Source organism: Heterodontus francisci, chromosome 33 (assembly GCF_036365525.1).
Source record: "Heterodontus francisci isolate sHetFra1 chromosome 33, sHetFra1.hap1, whole genome shotgun sequence".
NCBI classification, from domain to species: domain Eukaryota; kingdom Metazoa; phylum Chordata; class Chondrichthyes; order Heterodontiformes; family Heterodontidae; genus Heterodontus; species Heterodontus francisci.
In genome coordinates, this window is record NC_090403.1 from 16,483,427 (window position 1) to 16,500,817 (window position 17,391).

Sequence of the window (17,391 nt, forward strand, 5' to 3'; positions counted from 1 at the left end):
CCCAGGAACAAGTCTCGTGAACCTTCGTTGCACTCCCTCTGTGGAAATAATATCCTTCCTAAGGTAAGAGGACCAAAACTGCACACAGTACTCCAGGTGCGGTCTAACCAAGGTTCTCAACAATTGAAGCAAGACTTCACTACTCATGTACTCAAATCGTCTTGCTTGCTGCACCTGCATGTTAGCTTTCAGTGACTTATTGATGAGGACACCCAGGTCCTTTTGTACATCTACACTTTCTAATCTCTTACCGTTTCAGAAATACTCTGCACATCTATTCCTCCTACCAAAGTGGATAATCTCACATTTTTCCACATTATATATTCCATCTGCCATGTTTTTCCCACTCACTAAGTCTGGCCAAATCCACTTGATGCCGCTTTGCATCTTCCTCACAACACACATAGCCACGTAGTTTTGTGTCCTGCAAACTTGGAAATATTACATTTGGTCCCCACATTTATTCATATATATAGATTGTGACCATCTGGGCCCCATGTACTGATCCTTGCGGTAACCCACTAGTCACAGCCTGCCAACGCGAGAATGACCTGTTTATTCCTACTCTGTTTTCTGCCTGTTAACCAATCGTTAATCCATGCCAGTATATTATTTCCTATCCCATGTGCTTTAATTTTGCTAACCAGCCTCCCGTGGGGAATTTTATCAAAAGCTTTCTGAAAATCGAAATATACCATGTCCACCGCCACCCCTATATCAATTCTGTCAGTAACATCCTCAAAAAAGCTCCAAAAAGTTCGTCAAACATGATTTCCCATTCATAAATCCATGTTGACTATGCCCAATCAGATCATTATTATCCAAGTGTTCATTTATCGCATCCTTTGGAATAGATTCTAGTATTTTCCCAATGAATGATATAAGGCTAACCGGTCTGTAATTCCTGTGTTCTCTCTCACTCCCTTTTTAAACAGTGGAGTGAGATTTGCAGCCTTCCAATCTGCAGGAACCATTCCAGAATCTATAGAATATTGGAAGATGATCAACAATGCATCCACTCTCTCATAGCTACCTCTTTCAACACTCTGGGATGTAGAATATCAGGTCCCAGGGACTTATCAACCTTCAGCCCCATTAATTTCTCCAATACAACCTTCTTACTAATACTAATTTCCTTCAATTCCTTATTCTCCCTAATCCCTTGAATCTCTAATTCTGGGAAATTTCTTGTATCTTCCTCAGTGAAGACAGACACAAAGTAATCATTTAGCTTCTCTGCCATTTCTCTATTCCGCATTATAAATTCTCCTGACTCTGCCTGTAATGGACTCAAATTTGTCTTAGCCAAATGTTTCCTTTTTACGTACCTATAGAAGCTTTTACAGTCCGTTTTTATGTTTTTTGCTAGTTTACATTCATATTCTATTCTCCCTTTCTTTATCAGTTTCTTGGTCCTCCTTTGCTGTATTCTAAAATCCTCCCAATCCTCAGGTTTACTACTATTTCTGGCAACTTTCTAGGCCTTTTCTTTTAATCTTATACAATCCTTAACTTCCTTTGCTATCCAAGGTTGACTGACTACTTTTTGGGTTTTTGTGCTTTGAAGGAATGTATAGTTGCTGTAAACTATATAATAATTCTTTAAAGACTATCCATTGCCTATGTACTGTTATACCTTTTCATGTATTTTCCCAATCCACCTCAGCCAATTTGCCCCTCATACCTTCATAATGTCCTTTGTTCAAATTTAACACCCTGGCTTCAGACTGAACTACCTCATTTTCAAACATAATGGAAAATTTTATCATATTATGTCATTCATCCCTAAAGGTTCTTTTACAACAAGGGATGGAATTTTACACCGACCCCAAAGAGCGGGATGTTGGCGAGGGGGGGGTGGGTAAAATGGAGTGGGAAGCTCGGTGTGCCCTTCCCGACCTGTTCCCGTCTCCGCTGTCAATTTACACAAGGCAGCGCCGGTGAAGACCAGCGCCGGTGAAGACCAGCCCGCCTGCCCCAGGCCACGGGGATTTTACCCTTGGCCGGTCGGGCGCCCCAGGTCTGAGAAAAGCCACCTGACAAAAGCAGACGGCTTTCTGACAGCCTGTTGGGGGGTGGGGGGTTTGCCTCCTGGTCAGGCACCCTGGAGGGCTGCCTCCAATACCCCAAACCCCCAATGCCCAGCACGCCCCTGTCCCCCCAATTGACCCTCGCTTGCCTCGCCGTGGCCCAATCGATCACCCCAGGCGAGGCATTAAAAGCTCATCTTCAAATTGGGGTCATCTTCCTCTTCTTGTAGAAACTGGGTTGCAGTCCCAGCAGTGGACACTGCTCCCAGTGGCGCTGCTGAGACTAAGAGCTGCTGGCCTGCTGATTGGCATTCCTGTCTCAATGGAATGGAAGTCCGCCCTAAACCCAATTAAGGGCCTGAGGACCGTAAAATCCAGACTAGATCCCCAGGCCTAGCGGGGGCGGGATCACCACTGACTTTTCTGGATTCAGGAGATGAAATAGCTTTGCGATTGCTGTTTTGTAAACCCCAGGAGACAAAATTAGATCTCCTCAGGTGGAATAGGAACACCTTGCTCTGTAGACACAGTGGCTGGGAAAGGGTAGGTACAGCAAGACCTCAGCTCCTCTGAGATGCCTGTTTTTCAAACTGTGGCTGTGCCAATTTAAGTTGCATGTGGCGACAAGCCAAAGATAGAAGATCCAAAAGTATAAAACCTAGGCACAACTGAAACCAACAGCAACTCAAACAAAAGCAATGAAGAAAACCACGATGAATAGAGAAACAAAGTGCGAGAAGTGCCATTCTCCCAAAGGAGTGCAAGCTCTAAGGTGGCTGAAGGGGCTTTCAGTGCAATATCTGCCAGCACTGCAACCTGGTAAATGCCAGAACTCTGGAACCTTCAACCAGGGTAAAAAAAAAGTGGCCCAACACGGCCAGGTCACAGAATGGTGCTGCATGTGCTTCGAAAAATAGTAGTAATCCTAAGGATTGGGATGTTTTAGAAACAAGCAAAAGGCAACCAAAAAATGGGAAAAAATAGAATATGACAGTAAACTAGCCAGGAATATAAATCAGATTATAAGGCTTATACAAGTATTTAAAAAGGAGGAGAGTAGCTAAAGTAAATATTGGTCCCTTAGAGGTACAGATAAGAAAAATTATCATGGGGAATGAGGAAATGGCAGAAATGTTGAACAAATATTTTGTGGTTGTTTGCACAGTAGAAGAAATAGAGGGTAACCAAGGGGATAATAAGAGTGAGGAACTTAAAGTAATTAATATTAGCAGAGAAAAAGTATTGGAGAAAATTAAGGGACTAAAAGCCAAAAAAATCCCAGCACCTGATGGCCTACATCCTAGGGTTCTAAAAGAGGAATCTGCGGAGATAGTGGATGCACTGGTTATGAACTTCCAAAATTCCCTAGCTTCTAGAAAAGACCCAGCGGATTGGAAGTTAGCAAATATAACACTGCAATTGAAGAAAGGAGGGGGAGACAAAACAGGGAACCATAGGCCAGTTAGCCTGACATCAGTTGTCAGGAAAATGCTGGTGTCTAGTCTTAATGATGCACTGGAAAAATCATAGTATGATCAGACACAGCCAACATGATTTTACGAAAGAGAAATCATGTTTTGACAAATTTATTAGAGGTTTTTGAGGAGATAACTAGTCGGGTAGATAAAGGGGAACCAGTAAATGTCATATACTTGGATTTCCAGAAGACATTTGTTAAGGTGCAAAAGGTTAATGTGCAAGATAACGGCTCGTGGAGTTGGGAGTAATATATTACCGTGGGTAGAGGATTCGTTAACCGACAGGAAGGAGAGAGTAGGGGTAAATGGGGCATTTTCAAGTTGGCAGACTCTAACTAGTGGAGTGCCGCAAGGATCAGTGCTGTGGTCTCAGTTATTTACAATCTATATTAATAACTTAGATGAAGAGATTGAGAGTAATGTATCTAAGTTTGCTGACGATACAAAGCTAGGTGGCAATGTAAGTTGTCTGGTAGACACAAAGAGACTGCAAGGGGATACAGACAGGTTAAGTGAGTGGGCAACAAGGTGGCAGATGAAGTCTAATGTGAGAAAGTATGAGGTTATTCACTTTGGTCGTAAGAATAGAAAAATAGAATTATTTTTAGAGGCATGAAACTTCTAAATGTTGATGTTCTGAGAGACTTGGTGTACTCATACAAGGAACACAGAAAGCTAACATGCAGGTTTCTTTTGGGCCTCCTTATCTCGAGAGACAATGGATACGCGCCTGGAGGTGGTCAGTGGTTTGTGAAGCAGCGCCTGGAGTGGCTATAAAGGCCAATTCTGGAGTGACAGGCTCTTCCACAGGTGCTGCAGAGAAATTTGTTTGTTGGGGCTGTTGCACAGTTGGCTCTCCCCTTGCGCCTCTGTCTTTTTTCCTGCCAACTACTAAGTCTCTTCGACTCGCCACAATTTAGCCCTGTCTTTATGGCTGCCCGCCAGCTCTGGCGAATGCTGGCAACTGACTCCCACGACTTGTGATCAATGTCACACGATTTCATGTCGCGTTTGCAGACGTCTTTATAACGGAGACATGGACGGCCGGTGGGTCTGATACCAGTGGCGAGCTCGCTGTACAATGTGTCTTTGGGGATCCTGCCATCTTCCATGCGGCTCACATGGCCAAGCCATCTCAAGCGCCGCTGACTCAGTAGTGTGTATAAGCTGGGGATGTTGGCCGCTTCAAGGACTTCTGTGTTGGAGATATAGTCCTGCCACCTGATGCCAAGTATTCTCCGAAGGCAGCGAAGATGGAATGAATTGAGACGTCGCTCTTGGCTGGCATACGTTGTCCAGGCCTCGCTGCCGTAGAGCAAGGTACTGAGGACACAGGCCTGATACACTCGGACTTTTGTGTTCCGTGTCAGTGCGCCATTTTCCCACACTCTCTTGGCCAGTCTGAACATAGCAGTGGAAGCCTTACCCATGCGCTTGTTGATTTCTGCATCTAGAGACAGGTTTCTGGTGATAGTTGAGCCTAGGTAGGTGAACTCTTGAACCACTTCCAGAGCGTGGTCGCCAATATTGATGGATGGAGCATTTCTGACATCCTGCCCCATGATGTTCGTTTTCTTGAGGCTGATGGTTAGGCCAAATTCATTGCAGGCAGATGCAAACCTGTTGATGAGACTCTGCAGGCATTCTTCAGTGTGAGATGTTAAAGCAGCATCGTCAGCAAAGAGGAGTTCTCTGATGAGGACTTTCCGTACTTTGGACTTCGCTCTTAGACGGGCAAGGTTGAACAACCTGCCCCCTGTAACATGCAGGTACAGCAAGCAATTAGGAAGACAAATAGCATGTTGGCATTTATTGCAAGGGGATTGGAGTACAATTGTACAGGGGCTTTGCTGAGACCACACCTGGAGTACTGTACATCATTTTGGTCTCCATACTGCCTTAGAGGCAGTACAGTGACGGTTCACTAGATTCATTCCTGGGTCATTTAGGACTGAGATGAGGAGAAATTTCTGCACTGAACGGGTTATAAATCTTTGGAATTCTCTACCCCAGTGGATGCTCCATCATTGAATATATTTAAGGCTGAGATGGACTGATTTTTGATCTCTGAGTGAATCAAGGGATATGGGGAGCAGACAGGAAAGTGGAGTTGAGGCAGAAGATCAGCCATGATCAAGGGGCCGAATGATCTACTCTTGTCTATTTCTTATGTTCTTATAACTGCACCACCCAACCTGTGCTTGGTGAGTTACCCCACCACCCAGTGAAGTACAGAGACACGCTCAAACCAGTGGGGCCCAGATCTGTGCTGAGTTATCTGATCCCAACCAGGGCAGCAGTGGGGGTCCCCTGGGTGAGGGAGGTAGAGGAAAAAAATCAGGCAGGGTTCCAGCTCCCGATCACAAACCATTAACTGGTGCTGGAAAGTGTGTGTGTGGACACAGGCTGGGAACAGCAAAATGCTCTGAAACCACAGGGCTCAATATTGGCAGTGTCCCCACAGACCCTGGGCACCATTTCAGGTTTCAGGCCGATGAAGTGTGTAGAGCCTGACTGAACGGTCCTGTCTGCAAATTACTGTTAGTGATAAAATCAACAACAGTAATTTCTGGGCTTTCATTTCCTATCCCCTCTGAAACCCATCTCCACCTTTAAAATGTCCCTCTCCTCTTCTGAATCTTCTCTCCCACTGTGGAATCTCCTCTTAGCCCCTCTTCACTGAAACCCCTCTCCTCTGAATCCCCTTTCCCCCTACATTGTTCCTGAAACCAGTGGGGTTTAGAAAGCCCATTAGGAGGCAGCTCCTCGCTGGGGCTCTGAGCACACTCTAAATGATTACTCAATGGTGTTTCTAACCCTGCCCTCCTCCATTCCTCCAGGATGTCGATGATGCTGTTTTGATTCGAATTGACCTGGAGCGGAAAATTGAATCCCTGCAGGATGAGATCGACTTCTTGAAGAAAGTCCACGATGAGGTAAGGACAGTCTGCCCACGATGGTTGGGAATGAGCAGCGAGTGACCAGGATCCAAATGGACTCTGGCCACAGTGACCAAGCTCCTTCCCCCTCACACCAACAGGCCACCTACCAGATCTGACTGAAGTTTAAAGAGCTAACCGGGGGCCTCTTTAGATCTAATGGAAATTCTAAATTGTGAATCCGCAAAGCCAGGGTTCAGCCTTGGCACTAGGAAAACCAAAGTGTCAATGACTATTACAAGAGCAAAATACTGCAGATGCTGGAAATATGAAATAAAAACAGAAAATGCTGGAAATACTCAGAAGATCAGGCAGCATCTGTGGAGAGGGAAACAGGCTTAACCTTTCATCAGAACTGAGTACTTAGAGGTGTAACAGCTTTTAAACAAGGCGGGAAAGCGGGGAGCGGAGCAACGGAGAAAAGGGAAGGCCTGTGATGGGATGAAAGGCAAGAGAGATTAAATGACAAAAGGGATGATGATGCAAGGCAAAAGGAGATGGTAATGAGACAAGTAAAGAAACAAAAGATATGTCGAGAGGACACAGTTGAACACATCATCTCCTCCAATGCCTGTCATGCAGCTGGGTGGAACTGCTCTCACCTGGTTCAATTCTTATCTAATCATATCCAGAGTGTCACTTGTAATGGCTTCTCTTTCTGCTCCTGCACTGTTACCTCTGGTGTCCCTCAAAGTTTATCCTTGGCTCCCTCCTATTTCTCAACTACATGCTGCCTCACGGCGACAGCATCTGAAAGCACAGCGTTAGTTTTCACATGTCGTTTACGACACCTAGCTCTGTCTCACCTCCACCGCCCTCGACTCCTCCACTGACATTAAATTGTTAAATGCTTGCCTGACATCCAGTACTGGATCAGCAGAAATTTCTTCCAATTAAATATTGGGAAGACAGAAGCTATTGTCTTTGGTCCCCAACACAAACTCTGTCCCCTAGCCGCCTGCTCCATTCCTCTCCCTGGTAACTGTCTGAGGCTGAACCAGACTGTTCACAACTTTGGTTTCATATTTGCTCCCGAGATGAGCTTCCAACCACATATCTGCACCATCACTAAGACCATCTATTTTCACCTTTGTGACATCGCCCAACCTCACCCCTGTCTCAGCTCATCTGTTGCTGAAACCCTCATTCACACCTTTGTTACCTCTTTACTTGACGATTCCAATGTATTCCTGGTTGGCCTTCCACATTCTATCCTCCTGAAACTTGACATCATCCAAATCTCTGCTTCCCGTGTGCTAATTCGCACCAAGTCCTGTTGCCCATCACACCAGAATTTCCTGATCTACATTCATTCCCAGTTCAGCAATGCATCAATTTTAAAATTCTCATCCGTGTTTTCCAACCCCTCCATGGCCTTGTTGCCCCTCCCTATCTCTATAATCTCCTCCAGCCTCGCAGCCCTCCGAGATATCTGCTCTCCTCTAATTCTGGCCTCCTGAGTATTCCTGATTTTAATTGCTCCACCATTGGTGGCTGTGCCTTCAAGTGCCCAGGCCCTAAGCTCTGGAATTCCCTCCCTCCACCTCTCCACTGCTCTACCTCGCTTTCCTCCTTTGAGGACGCTCCTTAAAACCTGCCACTCTGACCAAGCCTTTGGCTATCCAACCTAATGGGCTGGATTTTTTAAATGCGCTGGGTGCAGATCGGAGGCGGGCAGGGAAGCAACGTGGCGCTGCTGGGCTCCTTGCTGGTTCACTGCCACGATCCTGACCCTGGGCCATTTTGAATGAGGGTGGCTCGGGAGCGAATCAGCTCCCCACCTGGAAACGGCAGGCAGCCAATTGAGGCCAATCATTGTGAATTACGGGGCCTATTGAGGTCCCATTCACACTCCTATTGGAATTTCGGCCTAGGCATGGTGGGCTCAGTTTGGGAAATGAGGTGGTTGGGGTGGTCGATAGATCACATAAGGGAAATTCCCCACCCCCACCCCGGCCCATAGTGGCCATGGGGCCACAGCTGTGGTCGCTGGCTGTTGCCTGGAGGGGTTGCTCCTTTAGGATCATGGCCAGGCAGCTGTGTCAGTTTCAAAATGAAAAAAAAACCTTACCTGGCCTCCTTCCTCTTTTTCCATCTTCAGATCGGCAACTCCCACATCAGCCAGAGAAGCTGCTGATCACTGGCCTCCCATTGACCCTCCAGCATCAGGAGTCTGCCCTGATTGGACGGTGAGCCCGCTCCCTGGCCTTTAATTGGTTGAAGAAATGAAATTCCCCGTGGGTGTGCCTAAAGCATGCCGTGCAGGGTCGGGACCTGGAACCAGTCGCCATTTCCAATTCCCAACCCCTGACTGAAAATCCAGCCTCATATCTCCATCTGTGGCTCGGTGTCATATTTTGTTTAATCATGCTCCAGTGAAGTATCCCGGGATGGTTTATAATGTTAAAGGTACAATGGAAAAGCAGAATCATCACCAACAGCTGACACCCAAAAACGCAAAAAGAGGAAGAAAAGGGCAGAGGTTATGATGTGAAACTGTTGAACTCAATGTTGAGTCTGGAAAGATGTAAAGTGCCCAATTGGAAGATGAGGTGCTGTTCCTTGAGCATCCATTGAGCTTCACTGAACAGTGAGGGAGGCCGAGGACAGAGAGGTCAGAGTGTGAGTCGAGAGGAGAATTAAAATGACAGATCTCAGGTCACTCCTGTGGACTGAACAGAAGTGTTCCAAATAGCGGTCACCCAATCTGCATTTGATATCTCCTAAGTAGAGGAATCTGCATTGTGAGCAACTCCCTGATGGATATTTCCCTGTCACATTTTTAACAGCGACATTAACTCATGTATAATATACAACCTCACTGCCACACTAAAATAGCAGTAGAATATCATAGAAAATCCATTAAGTATTGTTATCTAATATTACCAACAGTGGTATCTGGACCATCACGTTTATCAATCATGGGCACATCATAGCATTTCACGTTGTGGATATTGGTGTCTCCATGGTAACATACCTAGGCCCCAGGTTCTACCGCATTCTCAAGCATTTGGGCCATGATACAGTTACATGCAGTAGGCAGGCCAGGGAACATGAGGCTCTGCCAGTCCACTATGTAAACTGGCTGATGCCAGGGTGGAATTTTGTGTGGGCTTAGTCAGAGAATACGGTGAAGAACTGATTCTGGCCACCACCGATCGGGTGGAGGTTGGATCAGGTACACTGCACGAGGAGATAGGATGTTACCAGCAGTCATTGCCCTTACAGAAAGTTAAAGCATCCACAGTGATGGTACCCAGGTGATCCTGAACACACTGATGGTGTCCAGGCAGGAGATGATAGCAGAATGGTAATGTCACTAGACTAGTAACCCAGAACCCCAGGTGAATGCTCTGGGGACATGGGTTTGAATACCACCAAGACAGATGGTGGAATTTGAATTCAATTAATAAATCTGAAATTAAAAAACTAGTCTAGTGGTGATCATGAAACCATTGCCGATTGTTGTAACAACCCATTTGGTTCACTAATATCCTTTTGGAAAGGAAATCTGCCGTCCTTACCTGGTCTGGCCTACATGTGACTCCGGACCCACAACAATGTGGTTGACTCTTAAATGCCCTCTAAAATGGCCTGGCAAGCCACTCAGTTGTATCAAACCACTACAAAGCCGACCTACAGCGGTTCAAGAAGGCAGCTCACCACCACCTTCTCAAGGGCAATTATCTATGTGCAATAAATGCTGACCTATCCAGCGATGCTCACATCCCCGAACAAATTTTAAAAAAAAGAAAAAAGGACAGGTGAGGGAAATTTGTATTGGAGAGCTAATGGGCAGTGTCCCCAGGCACTGAGTACCCTTCGGTGGGAGGGTTAGTACCTGGACAGAGCACCCTTTGGAATTGGCAGGGTCCCTGGGCACAGAGTGCCCTAGGTGAGGGCAGGGTCCCTGGGCACGGAACTGTCTGACTGATGCTCTTACCCATTTCCTGTTTTTGCTCCCTTAGGAAATGCGGGAACTGCAGGATCAGGTGCAAATGCAGCAGGTCCATGTTGAAGTGGACACAGCCAAGCCTGACCTCACTGCTGCCCTCAAGGAAATTCGGATTCAGTATGAGTCAGTAGCCAGCAAGAACTTGCAGGAGGCTGAGGAGTGGTACAAGTCCAAGGTAAGTGAGTTCTGCCCCGATGCTCACAGTAAAGACTTCCAGCCCTGACTCTGAAAAGAAGAAAAGTGTTGCTTTTATGACGAGCCTTTCACAACCTCAGGACACCCCAAAGCACTTTACAGCATTGAAGTGTAGTCCCTGTTGTAATGTCAAAACATGGCGAACAATTTGTACATAGCAAGACTCGAGGAACAACAATGAATCAAATAACCAGATAATGTCTTTTAGGGATGTTGAAAGATTGATATTGGCCAGCACACTGGGGTGAACTCCCTGGCTGCATTCAAAATAATGTAATGGGAAATGTTTACATCCACCTGCGAGGACCGATTAGACCTTGGCTTAACATAAAAGCAAAATACTGCGGATGCTGGAAATCTGAAATAAAAACAAGAAATGCTGGAACCACTCAGCAGGTCTGGCAGCATCTGTGGAAAGAGAAGCAGAGTTAACGTTTCGGGTCAAGAAGGGTCACTGACCCGAAACGTTAACTATCCTTGGTTTAACATCTCATCTGAAAGACAGCACCTCTGACAATGCAGCACTCCCTCAGTGTTCAGCCTAGTTTTTATGCTCATGTCTCTAGATTAGGCCTTGAATCCACTACCGTCTGACTCCGAGGCAAGAGTTCTACCCATGCATTGCAACTCACTAGCTGGTCTCCCATTTCTACCTCTTTGCTAGAAGACCACCAGATAAATGGTTGTTGCCAGAAGCTCTTGTTTCATCATTTTATTCTGGCTGAGGGGGGTAGAAGGAGGCTTGACCCTCAGCATGCCCACACAGGCCAGGGATGTGACCTTTAACCTTCTCCCATCAGGGTGGCGTTGCTCTCAGTGATTTAGGGTCTTCAGTTGTGAAAATGTGCATGGGGGGTTGTTCCATTGTTACTGGCTGTCTCTAAATCCACTCCACTAGACAAATGGGCTGACTTCAGAACACCAGGAAGCCAGACCATAATTCAGCAGAGATTTCTTTGATCCCCAATGGTGACCCTTGCAGAAAATCCCAAATCAAACAAAAACTAAACTGGAGGATGAATTTGAAAAAGATTTGTTGGAGCGTTGGTGTGTACCACACGATACAATACCATGGGATTGCGGGGAGAGATAGCCATTGAACTCAGCACTGATCATTGCTGAGACACAGCCCCAACCAACACTTCTCACCCGCTCATGATCACTGTTGAACTCCTAACTTTGACCCTTTGTGTGCAGTTCTCAGATCTAACCGATGCTGCCACTCGCCAGACAGAAGCCCTGCGTCAGGCCAAGCAGGAGGTGAATGATTACCGAAGGCAGCTCCAGTCCCTCACGTGTGACCTGGAGGGCCTGAAAGGCACGGTGAGTCCTCGCTATGAGCTTAGAGCACCTGGAAAAGGCAGGGCAGAGAAAACCTCTCCAGAATAATTAGGAGACTTCAGGGGAAGTCCAAAAAAATGATGTGCTTTTGGTTAAAAGAATATTTGTTTTCATTGGAGAGATTGATATCATCACTGGGGAATGAAACACTTCTTCTTTCCAGTCCCCAGTGTCAGCATCAAAGACTTCGAGCTCAGGTATACCACAGAATATATGCGGTATAAAGTTCCAACTGCCCTGTGAGTGTTTAATGGGACAATGTAGAGAGATCTTTACTCTGTGTCTAACCCATGTTCTACCTGCCCTGGAAGTAGGGGGCTTTACTCTGTATCTAACTCTCTGCTGTACCTGTTCTGGGAGTGTTTGATGGGATAGTGTAGAGGGGGCTTTACTCTGTATCTAACCCCATGCTGTACCTGCCCTGGAAGTGTCTGATGGGACAGTGGAGAGGGGGCTTTACTCTGTATCTAACCCCATGCTGTACCTGCCCTGGAAGTGTCTGATGGGACAGTGGAGAGGGGGCTTTACTCTGTATCTAACCCGTGCTGTACCTGCCCTGGGAGTGTCTGATGGGACAGTGGCGAGGGGGCTTTACTCTGTATCTAACTCTGTGCTGTACCTTTCATCTTGACATTGTGGTGAAATATTAATGAAATGAAAAAGATTTTCAATGAAACAGATGTAATTTCTGTGTAATTATTCTGAGTCATCCTCATTGTTCAGTTTGGAATGTGTATAAAATATTCTGACTGAGGATTATGAAACAGGTGTCCTTTCATCGCAGGTTCCACGTTACCTCTACAAATCCCAACGTGCAATTTTAGGCACTTGATCTGGGGTGGGAGGGTAGAGATTCACAGAGCATGGGAAGGGGTACCAGGCCAGATACCAGGGAAGGGGAGTCACTGGCTGATGTGTTCACAGCCTCACAAGTTCCAAGCCCGCCTCTAGTGGTTGAGTTGGGAAAGCTGTGCAGGCCACAAAGCCCCAAGTTCAGTCACCAGTCTGTGCTGGTTAAATGATCTGAGACTGGACTGTAAATAGCCTTCAAACATCTAGATTAGGGATGGGAAATCAGTCAGGGTTCCCACTCCTAGCAAATGCACATCTTTGAACGAACAGGATTAAGCTCACCTGCGATGCCATTCTCACCCATCTCAAGTCAACAGCTGAGGAGTGGTCACTTGGGTGAGTGTCTGAGGGACCGTGTCCTATCACATACTGGAAAGGTGGGAGGGCGGTGGGGGTTAAATTAGTAAAATCTGGAGTTTAGAAGAGTAAGAGGCGACTTGATTGAAACAAATAAGATCCTGAGAGGTTTTGACAGGGTGGATATGGAAAGGATGTTTCCCCTTGTGGGAGAATCTAGAAACATAGAAAGTGGGAGCAGGAGTAGGCCATTCGGCCCTTCGAGCCTGCACCGCCAATCAATACGATCATGGCTGATTATCCAAACTCAGTACCCTGTTCCCGCTTTCTCCCCATATCCCTTGATCCCATTAGCCCTAAGAACTATATCTAACTCCTTCTTGAATATATTTAATGATTTGACCTCAACTGCTTTCTGTGGTAGAGAATTACACAGGTTCACCACTCTCTGGGTGAAGAAATCCCTCCTCATCTCAGTCCTAAATGGCTTACCCCTTAACCTTAGACTGTGACCCCTGGATCTGGACTCCCCCGCCAACGAAAACATCCTTCCTGCATCTAGTCTGTCCAGTCCTGTTAGAATTTTGTAGGTTTCTATGAGATCCCCTCTCATTCTTCTAAACTCTAGCAAATACAAGCCTAATCGACCCAGTCTTTCTTCATACGTCAGTCCTGCCATCCCAGGAATCAGTCTGGTCACTAGGGGTCACTGTTTAAAAATAAGGGGTCGCCTATTTAAGACAGAGATGAGGAGAAACTTTTTTTTCTCAGAGGGTCGTGAGTCTTTGGAACTCTCTTCCTCAAAAGGCAGTGGAAGCAGAATCTTTGAATATTTTTAAGGCAGAGGTAGATATATTCTTGATAAGCAGTGGGGGTGAAAGGTTATCAGGGATAGGCGGGAATTTGGAGTCAAGGTTACAGTCAGATCAGCCATGATCGTATTGAATGGTGGAGCAGGCGCGAGGGGCCGAGTGGCCTACTCCTGCTCCTAATTCTTATGTTCGTATGTAAATGTTGGAACCTGTGATTCCCTGAGCCTGTTTTTGCGATGCCAAGTGGGATGTCTGACAAGAGGTCACTGCTTTGTACTCTGACAGAATGAGTCACTGGAGCGTCAATTGCGTGAGATGGAGGAGCGTTTCAACTTCGAAACAAATAATTACCAGGACACCATTAGCCAAATGGAGAGTGACATCCAGAACCTGAAGGAGGAGATGGCCCGTCACCTTCAGGCTTATCAGGACTTGCTCAATGTCAAGCTGGCCCTGGACATTGAGATTGCCACCTACAGGAAACTGCTGGAGGGAGAGGAGAGCAGGTAAGGGCTGTCCAATACCAGATTTTACTGAGATCCAGGCCTCATCCAAGGCCAATTCAGCAGAAAAACAGATACCAATTTCTTCTGTCACCAGACTTCTCTCTCTGCTGGTTACTCCTGCTCTTGTATGTGCTGGTTTTCCCAGGCCTCACTGTCACAAACATTCTGATTCCTGAACTGTGGATAATTATAAGAACCCATCATCCCACCATGTCCCTCAATCCCACCAATCTATCTTGTGCTGCACCTGCCCTGGGAGTGTTTGATGGGGACAGTGTAGAGGGAACTTTACTCTGTTCCTAACCCATGTTGTACCCGCCCTGATAAAATCTTTTTTTCTCAGTCTCAATCACCAACATCATCACTGTCCTCTAGATTGATCCCTACATCTTTCTAAACTACTGCAGCAATTACCTTCCTGTCACTTCACTGAATCACAGAATTGTTGCAGTGCAGAAGCAAGCCATTTGGCCCATCATGTCTGCTGGCTATCCTAACGAGCATTGCAGCACTTGCTGCACTCCATATTCAAAGCTGTCCAGTCAGACCGCTGCCCATCCATAACATGGAAACTGTGCTGGCCAATGTCCCCAGCGACATCTCACATGACCGTGATTACAGTTTACTGTTACTCCTCCTCGTCCTCCACCTCTCTGCTGCCACTATCAGCCACTGTATCGTCCTCAGAGCTCTGCCCTCACAGCTCATGTCTCGTTTCACTCCCAGCTGACACATGTTTCAAATTATTTTGTCACAATCTTGCTCTTTAAGGCATTTCTCTGCTTGCCTTATTATATTAGCCAATCCGCCAGAATCCATCAGAGAGACATAGATAGACAAAGAGACTTTGTGGATGGTCCACATCAAACTACAAGATTAAATGGAGAGAGATTGCTGAACTAGGTGGGACAGAGGGATCTGGGTGTCCATGAATCACAAAAGGTTAATATGCAGATACAGCAAGTGATTAGGAAGGCAAATGGAATGTTTTTTTTAGATTTAGAGATACAGCACTGAAACAGGCCCTTCGGCCCACCGAGTCTGTGCCGACCATTAACCACCCATTTATACTAATCCTACACTAATCCCATATTCCTACCACATCCTCACCTGTCCCTATATTCCCCTACCACCTATACTAGTGGCAATTTATAATGGCCAATTCACCTATCAACCTGCAAGTCTTTTGACTGTGGGAGGAAACCGGAGCACCCGGAGGAAACCCACGCAGACACAGGGAGAACTTGCAAACTCCACACAGGCAGTACCCAGAATTGAACCCAGGTCACTGGAGCTGTGAGACTGCGGTGCTAACCACTGCGCCACTGTGCCGCCCATTTTTTTTTTTTTTTTCAGTTGTTGCAAGGGAATTCGAGTATAAAAGTAGGGCAGCTGTATAGGACCTTGGTGAGACCACATCTGGAGCACTGTTTACAGTTTTGGTCTCGTTATTTGAAAAAGGATATGATTGCATTAGAAGCAGTTCAGAGACGGTTAACTCAACTCATTCTGGAATGAAGGGCTTAGCTTATGAAGAAAGTTTGAGCAGGTTGGGCCTATACCCATTGGAATTTAGAAGAATAAGAGGTCATCTTATTGAAACATATAAGATCCTGAGGGGACTTGATAAAGTGGATACCGGGAGGATGTTTCCTCTTCTAGGGGAGACTAGAACTAGGGGACACAGTGTAAAAATAAGAGGTCTCCCTTCTACCTTTCAAGATGGCGACGAGGAGAAATTCTTTCTCTGCGGGTCGTTGGTCTGTGGAAGTCTCTTCCCCAGAAAGCAGTGGAGGCTGGGTCATCGACTTTATTCAAGGCTGAGTTGGATAGATTTTTGATAGAAAGGGAGTCGAGGGTTATGGGGGGCAGACAGGAAACTGGAGCTGAGACCACAACCGGATCAGTCATGATCTTATTGAATGGCGGAGCAAGCTCGAAGGGCCAAATGGCCTACTCCTGCTCTTAAGTCTTATGTTCTTATTAAGATGCATATTCAGGAACTTGTCTTAACTACATAAATCTACAGTTTGTTTTACCTTATCCATTTACTGTTTAAGTACAGTTTGGTAGTTTATAGCCTGGGCCACAATCTCATGAAGTGATTACTGCCTTCTGATGTCAAGGAAAATCCCATGAGGATGTGGTATATAGGCAGTAAACCAAAACAGGGTGATGAGGGTTTTCAGTTTGAAAATGGCCTAGATAATAGGGCACTCTGGGTCATAGGGACTGAGGGCTTAGCTCAAAGAATGGTCTCAGGCAATGAATCCAAGGAAAATATCCAGAGTAATTCCAAAGCATGTTCCCTACAACAGGATTGACCTCATTGTTTTGCTAATGATGCCCGGCAGTGCCTCACCATCACCTCACCCATCAGTGGCTGTTGCCACCACGTCCAGCTGTCCTTTAACAGTGAAACTGGATACCCAACATATTGTTTGATAAAGGCAAAGCCATCCTCCTTTGACAGATTTCCTGTCCTAATGTACATTGGTGAACCAGCTGGGTTTTTATGACAATCCAACAGTTTCATGGTCACTTTTACTAATAGTGTATTTTTATTTCCAGATGTTTTTAGACTGAATTCTCTCATGGTGGGATTATGAATTCTTGGTCGCTAGATTATTAGTCCAGAAACATAATGATTACCTTCCCATATTCTTGCCCCTGCTCTGTGCTCTCCTCTCCCATCCTCACTCCTAGATGTTCCAAATTCCCACTCTCCATCTTTAAAACCTTGGAAATCCACTTTGACTTTTGCTATTGCCACCTTTCTGACCCTCTTCCTCCCCACCACCAATTCCCAGCCGACTCAGTGCCCCTCACTAACCACAGTCCTGTAATGCCTGAGGAGACATCTGCCTGTATAGAATGAGCTCTGTCGTGGATGAGGAGTTGGTCTAACTGTCTGATAATGGATGTTTGTTTCTTTACAGAATTTCAATGCCTGTCCAGAGCTTCTCGTCTCTGCACATCCGGGGTA

At 46.1% G+C, this 17,391-nt stretch overlaps 1 protein-coding gene across 1 annotated transcript in view; it reads left to right on the forward strand.

Annotated features, from left to right (window-relative positions):
• gfap (glial fibrillary acidic protein) overlaps window positions 1-17,391 on the forward strand; it is a 58,792-nt gene that overhangs the window by 32,075 nt on the left and 9,326 nt on the right. Inside the window, exons 4-8 of the mRNA XM_068012926.1 lie at window positions 6,349-6,444; window positions 10,416-10,577; window positions 11,795-11,920; window positions 14,185-14,405; window positions 17,345-17,388. Coding sequence (XP_067869027.1) covers window positions 6,349-6,444; window positions 10,416-10,577; window positions 11,795-11,920; window positions 14,185-14,405; window positions 17,345-17,388 — 649 coding nt within the window. The remainder of the gene's footprint in view (window positions 1-6,348; window positions 6,445-10,415; window positions 10,578-11,794; window positions 11,921-14,184; window positions 14,406-17,344; window positions 17,389-17,391) is intronic.